Consider the following 12231-nt stretch of genomic DNA (forward strand, 5'->3'; position numbering starts at 1 on the left):
AGAAGTCAGATGATAAAAGTTGCAAGAAAGAAGAAAAAATCTGTTATTGTTGTGAAATACTGGATGATTTAACTTCTTTGGCCCTAGAACAAATTTAAATGAAATCATGTGAGCAGTTTAAAGAGGAAATGTCTTCGGTGGAACTGTTAACAAAGCTCTTTATCTGTAAAGTAACCAGTAACTCCAGCTGTCAGACAAATGTGGTGTAAAAAGTACTTTTCCCTCTGAAACGCAGTGGAGTAGATGTGGAATCTCAATCAAAGTACCTCAAAATTGAACTAAAATACAGTACTTTCCACCACTAAAGACCATCCTCTTCGATTAGGTACAAAAGGGAACTAAGGGCAGAGTAGCGGTACATTGTATTTTGCAAACACAGATTATAAAGATTTGTTAAGGAGCATTAGAGATGTAGATTTATCTGCAAATTTAGTCTGTACACTGCCCATCAACATCCAATTAATCAATATTTATTTGAATATGATTTGATTAATACATCCAGGTTTGACGGTAATTATACAAAAAAGGTCAGGAAGCCTTTAAGTGTAGTTAAAGGTGCTTAGAAAAAAAGTAAACCACAAGCATTTCAGCCCTGAGGTGATGAAATGATGAAATGATTTCACTTACATTTAAGATGATATTTTGCTCAGAGGATGTGAAAACTGATCGAGCAAAACTGGAGACTGTTACTTGTCAACAATAAAACACATCAGGATATAGTAGCTGATACTTTTAATACAAAAACAAACAAAGCAAGATATTAAAGTGGAGAATTCCTTTCAAAAAGCAGTTGAAAGTGTATGTAGTCAAATAAGGGTGCTACGGTCAGGAAGCTCTCTGCCTTTTCATACAAGATGATACATTTGTGACACATTTTCCTGTAAAAGCAGAGCGGGAATGAATCTGTCCTCTGAAGTCGCCACAACACAAACATAACGCTGATGTCATCAGTAAACCGACACTGATGCTGATGTCAGCTTATCATCAAAAAAAGCCACATCCTTAGCGTACGCTGCGAGATGCCTGCTGACATCATGCAGTTAACCCCTGTTTGTAGTACAGCTGCCTGAAATGTTCATGATGCCAAACCTATTAAGCGCACAAGACTAAGGTTACAGTATAAAAGTAGTCCTGGCACTGAAACAGACAACTGCCACGTTCGTTCACAGCATCCTGTCGACTGATCAAATGAGCGGAGTGGCGGATGATCTTGCAATTTTAGAAACTTGAAGAGAAATTCTAATGATCTTCAACTGTTCTTCCGGTTAGTGCTGTAGGACTGTCCACTGTCTTTCTCCAGATTGCGAGAGGAACGGCTGTCACTGTAGCCTTGCTCGCTTCTCGGGAGGCGGCTTGCTTGGTGGAGCTGGAGCAGAGGACTTTGTGGCTGGCTCCCTCTCCTCTTGTTTGACAGCTTCTGTGGGAGGTTCAGGCTCCTTCTTCACCTCGACTGCAATACAACAGTATACAATTAGAGGGAAACTCATGGAATTTGTGGATGTTGGGCAGCTGTTTCTACTCCAGCTACATTGAAATGTGAACACAATCTACCTCGAAAATTAAATGTCTAAGCCAAATTTATACTAATTAAAATTCTGAATGTTTAGGAAATAATCCAGAAGCACAGCCACTAATACAAAGACCAAGTGTAATAATACCACAAATGCACAAAATTTAAATGCAAAGCACAGAAAGACAGACACAGACACTAATAATTATGTAACTTTAATATCCGAATATAATTAGATTTTATAACTATCAAGATCATACCTGGAATAGGCTTCTCGCCAGGCTTAGGCTGAAATTGCAGAAGGAAAAAAAATCATATTAACATGAAATAATTATTTTTCTGGGAAAAATTCCTGGGAAAAGACTGAGAAGATTGTACATTAATATTTTGAGCCAGTATAACACGTACCTGGTAGAAAGTTGGCGGAAATTTTGACCTGAGGTCCATAAGGAGAGTGTCTACACGGTGCCTCTGAAACAGTGAACTAGGCTCCTCTTTCTTCTTAGTCTTAGGCTTGGCTTTTTCTTTGGAGAAAGCAAAGCATTTTGTTTATCAGCTTTTGCCAAAATCATCAAGTCAAACTTGAACTTGCTATTGCTTTTATAAATATTCCAGGATTGCAGCTCTGGCTCTTGTACTCCTCAGTATTTAGTGAGCTTGGTACATTATGGTTAGTACCACAATGTAATCATTGTTGCACTGCTGAAATGAAGTGTCAAAAACCTAACCTCTCTCCTCCTGGTCCTTGAAATGCCACCAGTATCCTTTGGATGGGTGATAGCGACAATATGACATGGCCTCATCAAACGCAGACTGGATTCCATGGACAGCAGAAAGCTAAAATAGATATGATTCATGTGTCTTCAGTTTCTTACTACTACTTAAATCTCCCTTCAATAAACTTTCACTGTTTTAAGTGTATCATAAAAGACCACATTATAAGTTCTCACCACTCTGGAGCTGATTACTGTTCCCAGATCTGGGGCTTGATACACAACTCCAGCTATGATGTAGTAGTCAGCCAAGGGAATCACTGGAGGGTGGAGACATACAGTCAAGCAAGATTGTGCGTGTGTGTTTAAATATTTGTTACTTTTTGTGACAGTAAAAGTCAGTAAGGTGGGATTGATTACAAATCCAATAACTGGTGTTTAAACAAAACTAATATAACAGTTCTTGAATGTTTTGTAACCTGTGACAACATTTATACTGCTGGATAATGATACTGAGGACACCAGCGGTCAGGTGTACAACCAATAGTCCATTGAAGCATTTCCCCTTTACTTCAGTGAGACACATAGTAACATAATTACAGGAATAATGACAAGTGCAGGTAGTTGTGATACCACATGTACATGCAATAAACATTGAATTCTTAAGATGCAACGCTGCTCACATTGTGTCGGTGACTGCCTCTGTTGTTTACGGATTATATAAAGAATTGGCTCCTGAGCATGAAGAAGAATGTACTCCACTCCCACCATCTGACTGAAAATGAGACAAAAACAATGTTTGCATTTAGTTTGGCATGTCACTCAATGATACAAATGAAAATATGTTTCTGGTCCTTTTTAATGTATAATGTACAAGGTCCACATGTTGATTAAGTGCCATGAATCTTACATTGCATTCACTATCTTCTTTGGAGCTAATACTGCTTTTATTTTACTGTGACACTTAGTCCTTGAAACTAAATTGCAGTGAGAAGTCAGGCTTAAATGGAGCTGGTAGGGACTGTCTTGCTCAACAATACCCCACCAGAAGAGCTGTTTGCTAACAATAAACCTTGAACCTGGATTATTCACCCCACTACCCATCACATTTCATCTTTAATTACGTGCAACTATTCGCAAAATCCCACCGAATCCAACTGTGCACTATGAACTTACTTCAGATGCTCCAGAGTAAGCCGCTGCATCTTCACTACCTCATTATTACAGGTTCGATCATAAAAGGGGTTGCTCCTCTCAGAGAAATAGTCCAGCACATTTCCAGGGTTAAGAATAGGCACCCAGCCGCTGTCCACCCAGGAAATCCCAAGAAGGTTGTCTGCAAATTGAACAAGGAGTCAACATTGAATGAGAATATTTACTAATATACTTGGCTGAGATCAAGCCAATTTCAGTTTACATTGGTTACATGTGAGGTTCGAGTTGATTTCAGTATTATACTGAACATTTTTATAGCATTGATTAATGGGGAACTAATATCATACACATCATACTAGCAAGACCGCAGCCTCAGGTTTTAATGTCACTTTGATGTGGAAAGAGTATTAGTCAAGGTAGCTTCAATAAGGACTTTACCTTCAGGGCTGGAAGACTTTGGAAAACCTAACTGGCAAAACCTTACTTCAATAGAGTTAGGTTTTAAGATATGATGTTTACCTCCCTCTAATTATTGACTAAGCAAATATATGTTCTCATTGTTTCTTGACTTTGTTGTTGGTTTTAAGTATTTAGTATTATTTTAAGTATTATTATCCATTAATCTGTTGATTATCTTCTTGATTGTTTGGTCCATAAAATGCCAGAAAATAGTGAAAAATGCCTGTTATAGTTCCCCACAGCCCAAGGTGACATTTTCAGATTGTTTATTTTGTCCAACAAACAGTCAAAACTCAAAGAAATTCAGTTTACTATTGTTTACAACATTAAAAAGCATCAAATCCTCAAATTTGAGAGCCTGGAACCTGCAAATGTTTGTCATTTTTGCTTAAAAACTTAGTAAAACGACTTCTTGATTATCATAATAGCTAACAACTAATAAGTAACCGATTAATTGACTAATCGTTGCAGCTCGATATAGCCATCAAAATAAAAGCTGAATATAATTTCTCCTCATAAATCTCCACGTTTGCTCCTCTCATGTAATAACATAACAACTAACTGTCAGTAAGTTAACGGTAATGCTAATACATGGGAGGCACACACTGGGGCTAAAAAATAGACATTTGAGTGCTGCCAATACTTCAGCAGCAGTGACTAATTATTTACCAATCAATTAACAAAAGCACCAAAGATATTTAACACCAAATTCCACTAATAGAGGGATTATTTAATGTTATTCCATCTGATGTCGTATCGAGCTTCACTAACATTACGAGACATTAGCTAGCCGAATCGGATGTTTGTAGCCTAAACCTAACGTTAGCGTTACGTATGTAGAGAATCTTCCTCGGTCCGCATTTAACGTAATTGTCCTTCACGTGTTTAGATTTGTATGTGTTTGTACAAAAGAAATGAGCCCATCCAAGCAAATATCCAGAGTTAGTTAGCCGACATGCTAATCAAACCGGGAAGATGCTAATCGTTGCTACAGTTAGCTGCTAGCACTAAGAGACAAAGGTCTTCATAGAAGATTTATTTTATCACAAAATGTCGAATATACGACGTCAATCGCTGGCGTATTACATGTGGCCACAACAAAAAAGCCTGAAAATATTCTTTAACAGATAATCAAATAATACAACAGTCATTTAGCTACCTCTGAAATCCACCGACGCCATGATGTAAACAAATCGTCTCACTAAGATTACGTAATCAACTGATCTGTTCCGGGTCGCAGTTTGATGACGTATATTAATTAGTTAAATTGGAGTAAAGCGGACAGATAAAGTGTAAACAAAAATTGTAGTAAATTAATTTTTAAAAAATAAAAAAAGACAACTAGTTTGCAAAAGAGAGACAACACTATAATAACTTTTAGGATTTTATTTTGTTTTCTTTAATACACATAAACACACAAAAATCAAACGCACAAATGAAAAATGTCATAATTAACTCCACTGTGTTTTGATTTTTTGTGCCTAATTTGGCTGTATTGTATCTGCACTTTAATTTCACGCATCATTCAACTGAATTTGTATTTGAGACTTTGTGTTTGTGCATGTGCGCATCTTTCTTAACAAAACAACGGCACACCCAGTTCCTTTGTGGCTACTTAAAGGCACAAAATATTAAAAAAAAAAACAAGCATACTTTTAATCTCTCAATAACCAGTCGTATATAATAGCTGTCCTGGCTTTCATTTATGGTCAGCAATGCAGCATTTGCTCCAGAGAGCTGAAATTCCAGAGACACACCCAGACAGCTGAGTTCACTGCCCTGAGAGTGTGACAGAACAGATGGATTTGAGCATGGTGAATAACAAGCTTACAACACACACACACACACACACACACACACACACACACACACACACACACACACACACACACACACACACACACACACAGAGTGCAAAAGGGGCGACCTTATTCATCACCTGGCTGCCTGCACCCCCCCTCATAATGGAGTATAATGGAGGCTCGCAGCACCCTTTTAACCTGCATAAACCCCAGTTTGGATGACATCATAGCCTGTCATTAGGGACTATAGCTCGTCATGTGTCTGTCCAAACTGGCTGCGCAGAAAGCGAGCAGTCAGGGAGAAAGGCAGACTGCTCGGGCGAGAGGAGACAAGCTGGATGATCTTTATCTGATACATCTGAGAGGAGATGACTGACATGACTGCATTCCTCCAAATTTGAGATAAGAGCGAGAGACTGTGCTCCCATCAAGAACTTGCATGGATGACACACAGAAATATAATTAAATGAGAAATTAGAACGACATTTTAATTCTTTTATTATAATAAATCAAAAACAATGCAAAGAGTGCAAGATAAATATCAAGATGTATCTCATTTTTAATGATTTCATCAGATAATTTAATCAAAAAATAATAGAACATCACCCACATTATCACATTATCAACAAAGAACTGTTCGTCCAGTTTGTTTTGAAATAAAACAGTATGTGCAGTTATCAAACAAATTGATAACGAAATTATCTCCAGATGAACTGATAATAAAATCAAACCTCTCCTCTTCCTGCTGAAGTACCCCCATGGGACCACTGGCCCTGTATTTATCGACCAATCGGCTGGTCGGAGAGGAAAAATACGAGAACAGGCTACAACGGAGGAGCGCGCATCGCGCAGGGTTGCGCAGAGAGAAGACGTAGCTGCGACACTGCTGGCCAGGCGAAGACGCAACTATACGGCCGAGAGGATGCAGTGAAAGAGCCCAAATCTCCCAGCTAAATTACAGCCCGGTGTCAGGGCGGGTACAGTGAAATAACGTCGAAAATGAACGTGATCCAGGCTGGGCACGACGGCAGTTCCAGGGTGGAAGGAGGCAGAGGCAACCACACCGACAACGGCGGCGGCTCCCCGAGGCTCCAGCAGTGCGCTCAGCCTCCCAGCAGCGGCAGCAGCAGCCGGACCAAAGATGCCAGATACCAGCAGCAGCTCCAGCAGCAGAGGCATCATGGTGGGTCGATGCTGAAACAGCCATCCCACAACGAGCCAGCCGACGTCGTGAGGCGGGCGCTGGACTTCAAGAGCCAAGGCACCCAGTGCTACAAGGATAAGAAGTACCGAGAGGCGATTGGCAAGTATCACCGCGCTCTGCTGGAGATCAAGGGGCTGTGCAGGGTGCTGGGAGATCCGGACACCAGCTCCAAGTCCCCCCTCCTGCCGACCATCAGCAAGTCCAGCACGCTGACAGATGAGCAGAAGGGGGCCATGGAGAATGCAGAGCTGGAGTGTTACAACAGCTTGGCCGGTAAGAGACGTTTCTCTCACACATTACACACACACACACACACACACACACACACACACACACACACACACACACACACACACTACACTTAATCTGGTCTCTTTTCTACAGAGAAAGATTCTGGGAATACTTCACAGCTCATGAATGATTCATAAAGTGTATGAGTCATTCTCAGGGTTACCCCACTATTTGCCTCACTTTCTTCTGATACTCACTTCCAATGGATGGTATATTTATTCACCCCCATGCAGATTCAGTCTATATATATTTGCTATTTATTAAATAATGAAGCAAACAATGTATTGAAATTCAAACATTATCTCATGCAGTGTTATCAATAACTACTCCTCTCTCCTCTATTTTCCTCCTCTCCCATTCTAAGCTTGCCTTTTGCAAATGGAGCTGGTGAACTATGAGCGAGTGAAGGAGTACTGTCTGAAAGTGCTACACAAGGAGGGAAAGAACTTCAAAGCTCTGTACCGATCCGGTGTGGCCTATTACCACCTAGGAGACTTCCAGAAGGCCCTGTACTACCTGAAGGAGTCACACAAACAGGAGCCATCAGGTCAGGACTGACAGACTGTGGTGCTGAACTCCAGTATCTCAACAGTCTTCTCAATCACACTGACAGATTTGCACATAGGCTGCCAAACGTTTCCATGTCGAGAGCTTGTAGATTATACGTGGATTAGACCACGTTTGAGTTGGTGTGCTGAAAGGAATCACATCTGTTTGTGTTGTCGCATGTTGTCCTGCTAAGAAATCTAGTGATGAAACGATGAGTCGATGTATTGATTCGCTGATTGTCAGATAATGTACCCTAGTTCTCTTTTGGCATTTGTCAACTAAAAATACAAAATATAATCTAGTTCCAGCTACACAAATGTGTCACAAAATTATCAAATGCTTATTTTGGGACTGTAGATTGGATTTAAGTGCTTGTTAACTTTTGATAGCTGTTTAAATTAGGGACAAATCGTGACTCGATTAAAACCTGTATGTGTAGAATTTGTAAATGTCTGACTCAAGTGATATAAATTTCACAGATTCCTATGAATTCGACCCAGGGACACTAAGATGATTTGGCTAAAAGCAACACATACTGCTCAAAAAATTCACTATGTGCCATCAGAATCATTTGGAAGATGCTACAGTCAAGTACAAATTCTGCATCTAGTGGCTTTAATCACAGAAAAATATAAATCATGTAAAAATCAGCAGCTCTGTCTTAGACTTGTGGAGGTGTAGTTTTGACCCTCCCGGAGCAAGTGAAGGTAAAGGCTCAGTGAGGTAAAGGACTCGAGACAGGCAAGTAAGGTAAAAGTGAAATGACTATATCAGTGGTTCAAAGTGAGGTTAGTTAACAGGTGGTCAGTCAAGACAGGCTAACAAATCAAATATCTGCTATGGCAGGACATTTTGACTTTTCATAGTAGATAAAGCACATGTGTAACTACCATCATTACACAGCTCTGTTCTATTAAAGAGTCCCAGTAAGCCGTGACAGTGAGCCAGCACGCACAATACCAGGACCCTGAACCTGAAGCAGCTAAATGGAATCCAGCCATCATTAATTTTATTGTTTACACATTTTTTTTCAACTGTGACATGTCAAAATGTGTTCAGTGAAAAAGGACTTCAGACAAATCCGGCAGCTTATTTATGTGTTGTGCTATCAAGTGCATAAAAACACAAGAAATAACGCGCTGCTTCTGTCCGACTTCCTCAGTCTGGATGTGAAAGTGCTGTATGGAAAAGCTTTTACCCAGCAGGAATTATTTGCATTATAATCTATAGAAAATAGTAATTTAATAGAAATAAAATTCTGAGTTATAGGATACTGTAAAAGTGAAATATGAGCCACGAAACATAGCTTTAAGAGAGCACCCAGCTAGCAAGACATAGACGACATTGTTGGTGCACCATCACACCCAAGGAGCCTGATCAGCCCGCTGCTCAGAATACAATCAAAACATGAGGATTTAATGGAAGTAATATTGATTTCATAGGGCAGAGGCTTGTGGCTTATACCTTCCTTTACTTCCTCCAAAGTTTAAGTTTATTGTTGGAGCAACTTATAACAGCACAGCCTGAAATGACATCATGTTTATTTTCACCTACAACCCAGATTTGTCTATAGATGAGCTGGCAGGGATTTGAGGGGAAGGGGCAGGATTATATGGCGGGGAGCTGATTAGGGAATTGGGAACAGGTGCACAGGTAGGCGCAGAAGTCAAGTAATGACTTTAAGTGGAAAACATTGGGGACTACTGCAGGACAGCTATTACAGGACTGTAATAGCTTGCTAGTGACTAGCAGACTGGAAAAGAGTCGGTTGTGACATGACAGTGAGACGTCTGATTAACATATTAGGTTTTATAGATTCTTCCTTTGCTGTGACATCTACAGAGTGAAATTAAACTTGTTCTTGACCTCCTAGTTATCCATCAGGGACCTGCAGTCGTCCCAAGGCCTCATTTTGGGAAGCATAGCTATGAGAAACTAAGCAAAACTAAACTTTAATTGTGTTATTTTATAGAGTAAAAGAATAATATTTGTCATGTGGTCTCCTTCGTAGTGGGACGATGCATGTATTTGTTTTTTAAATGATTGAAATCTATTCAGCCTTTTGTAGCCTCCACATTGATCTTCAAATCTGAGCATGGAATTCATTCTCGATATTGGGAACACATATCTGATAAAATATTTTAAATTTAATAATATTCTAAACCCTTACAAGTGTTTTACTTGTGTATTTTATGGCCCTTTTCAATTCAGATCTCCATATGATTCGTCTCTTTGCTGTTGTCCTACTGTAAACTGGCGTTTTGGTAATGTTTACATTATGTTGCACTTGATTGATGACATAATTGTTCACCAGTGTCGGTCCCAGTCGACCCTTTTATAACCCCCCAGTGTAAGCTTAAAATGCATGGAAACAAAAACATGTTTTTTCACAGTGTCTGAAAAAACATTTCCACAAATCGAGTTGCTGTATAACTTTTCCTTTAGCCTCTTAACATTGTCATATATACCACTGAGTTCTGTTTTAGTGGAAGATTTATGTGCATATTGATGCACCATTTCCTGCCCTGAGCAGGAAATAAATCAGCCTTTTCCTGTCTTTGTTTTCCAGACACCAATGTCATCCGCTACATCCAGCTGACAGAGATGAAGATTCGCCGGAATGCCCAAAGGGAAAAGAAAGAGGCAACATAAGCACTCGCTGTCTGATGACTTCTCACCCGTCAAAAAATTCCTGCCCTACTGTGTGCCACCCAGACCTTACACACCATGAGTCGGAGGTCTTGGTGTGAATCGATGTTTGTTTGCTTTTGCCTTGCACAGCATCCGGTTGCCAGTTATGTGATTGAACTTTACCACTGTGTGCTTGAAGCATTTTTGAAAAATTGTACCAGATGCTGAGTTTCTGTCTCCAAACCGCCAAACTTAACTAGTAAAAATCCATCCCGAGTACGTTTTAATAACCATTACAAACTGATGCACTGCCAGTCCAAACATTGCACATACAGGCCAACACTTGTGATAGAGACAGGAGCAACAAGGTCCACAGAGTGAATCCAGCAAGTCTGCAGGCGAGCGTAACTGTAAATTAGCACCTGCCCTCGCACAAGATGTCTTTTGAGTCGCATGGAGTAAATGAGTAACAACCACCTACACCTCTGTAACCATACTTTGATTTTAAAAGTTACTACTAAAGGTCAAGATTTTTTATACTCTCAATTAACTCTGAACAAAAGGTGCTTTCAGTAAGTAGGTTTTTAACTCTCAACGCGCAGGCAGGACATCATGAGCACGTGGTTGCTAATTCCAGTATGAACTTAAGAGACATATCACAAAATGTAAATAAGCTACTTTATAGAAACCACAAGAAATATAACGGAGAGGCCGGCTATTTGCGTCTTGTTTATTAATGCCAAAACAAAGCACTTCATTCACAGCATTTACTGTATCAACAAATACTGTATGTTTTATTGTAAAGGTATGCGTGTAATAAATGTGTCTATTGATTGAAGTACTTTTTTTTTTGTTGTTGTTGTTGTGCTGCAGCAGTGGACTTCCTTTTAATTTACTATTTTCATTTTCCTAAAATGTTCCTCATAAGATATAAATGAGTCTATGGAAAAATGCTGATGAAAGCACATGTGTAAATAAACAAGTGAACCAAAACTGATTGAAATGATTTTATACCTTTTCATCTTGGTAGTTGCCATGGCGAGGCTCGGGTAATAACAAGCAGGGTCATGGAGTTGATTTTCTAGAATATTATATAACACGGCATGTTGTCATGAGGCAGAAAACATCCTGATGTAACACAGATAATCATCTAAAAGTGGAGGCTTAATTAAAATTTCATACTTTGAACCAGCAGTAACTGATTTTTTGGCGACTTAGCCATATCTTCTTTCAAGTTGATATGGTGAACTTGTTAGCAAACTGTCGCCTCATCTCACATCCAACAGACAAGGAGCGTTAGCATTCATTTAGAGTTGTGTTTCTGGCCACCTGGCAAATGTAAATCTCTCCTTTTAGGTCCGTTTGGTCTCCACCGTCTAGCTTTGTCTGTCTGCCATTTTTGTGCCGGGTAGCCACAGTTTGAGGCTTCGTGTATTAGCATTAGCTCCATTCAAGACACAGTGTTAACCATCTGTTCCTCAGAAAGATAATTACTAGGCAATGTTTGAAGAACCCCAAGGTATTTCAAGACTCTTTAAACCACTTGGGGGAAAAATATTCTGTTCGCTGCATGATAAAAAGGATTTTTAATCAATTTCCTAAGTTGCGACTGTTTCCTTATCCAAACAAAGATGGCAGCCAGCTGGTTTCCTGGATTAGAAAACAGAGTTGCAAAATGAGTTAAAGATCCCCTTCAGACAAGTTTTAAGACACATGATATACTGATACTTCGATTAGTAATTTGTGTCTGATGTGTTTTTTCCACAAAAAAAAAAAGAAAAAATCAAGTACAGAGTTAGAAGTTCTTAAAATGACATCCACTCCTGGTCTCATATTGAACTGGAACATCCTGAATCATGAATATGCAAACATTTTTCATTTTAAAAGTTTAACTGCTGGATGCAAGATGTCTCTGAC

At 39.5% G+C, this 12231-nt stretch overlaps 2 protein-coding genes across 2 annotated transcripts; one reads left to right on the forward strand and one right to left on the reverse strand.

Moving 5' to 3' along the window:
• Positions 1–715: 715 nt before the first annotated feature.
• On the reverse strand, positions 716–5066 carry med6 (mediator complex subunit 6). The gene is made up of 8 exons (XM_067614521.1): positions 4997–5066; positions 3400–3559; positions 2907–2998; positions 2461–2543; positions 2239–2347; positions 1919–2034; positions 1771–1798; positions 716–1450 (listed from the first exon to the last, which is right to left on the reverse strand). The coding sequence occupies exons 1-8, from the start codon at positions 5016–5018 to the stop codon at positions 1320–1322; spliced, it is 741 nt and encodes a 246-aa protein (XP_067470622.1). The 5' UTR covers positions 5019–5066; the 3' UTR covers positions 716–1319.
• Positions 5067–6180: 1114 nt separating this feature from the next.
• LOC137199974 (tetratricopeptide repeat protein 9A) lies at positions 6181–11311 on the forward strand. Its single transcript, XM_067614623.1, has 3 exons — positions 6181–7116; positions 7499–7681; positions 10253–11311. The coding sequence occupies exons 1-3, from the start codon at positions 6639–6641 to the stop codon at positions 10333–10335; spliced, it is 744 nt and encodes a 247-aa protein (XP_067470724.1). The 5' UTR covers positions 6181–6638; the 3' UTR covers positions 10336–11311.
• Positions 11312–12231: the final 920 nt, after the last annotated feature.

The sequence above is a fragment of the Thunnus thynnus genome, chromosome 16 (genome assembly GCF_963924715.1).
Source record: "Thunnus thynnus chromosome 16, fThuThy2.1, whole genome shotgun sequence".
NCBI classification, from domain to species: domain Eukaryota; kingdom Metazoa; phylum Chordata; class Actinopteri; order Scombriformes; family Scombridae; genus Thunnus; species Thunnus thynnus.

What these genes read in the sequence shown, in the direction of transcription:
- med6 (XM_067614521.1), bottom strand. Translation starts at nt 5,018, where the DNA reads ATGGCGTCGGTGGATTTCAGAG. An exon ending in GGCGTCGGTGGATTTCAGAG is followed by an intron (nt 3,560 to 4,996) that starts GTAGCTAAATGA and finishes TTCAATTTGCAG; the next exon opens with ACAACCTTCTTGGGATTTCC. An exon ending in CAGTAATCAGCTCCAGAGTG is followed by an intron (nt 2,348 to 2,460) that starts GTGAGAACTTAT and finishes TATCTATTTTAG; the next exon opens with CTTTCTGCTGTCCATGGAAT.
- LOC137199974 (XM_067614623.1), top strand. Translation starts at nt 6,639, where the DNA reads ATGAACGTGATCCAGGCTGGGCACGACGGCAGTTCCAGGGTGGAAGGA. An exon ending in GTGTTACAACAGCTTGGCCG is followed by an intron (nt 7,117 to 7,498) that starts GTAAGAGACGTT and finishes TCCCATTCTAAG; the next exon opens with CTTGCCTTTTGCAAATGGAG. An exon ending in ACACAAACAGGAGCCATCAG is followed by an intron (nt 7,682 to 10,252) that starts GTCAGGACTGAC and finishes TTTGTTTTCCAG; the next exon opens with ACACCAATGTCATCCGCTAC.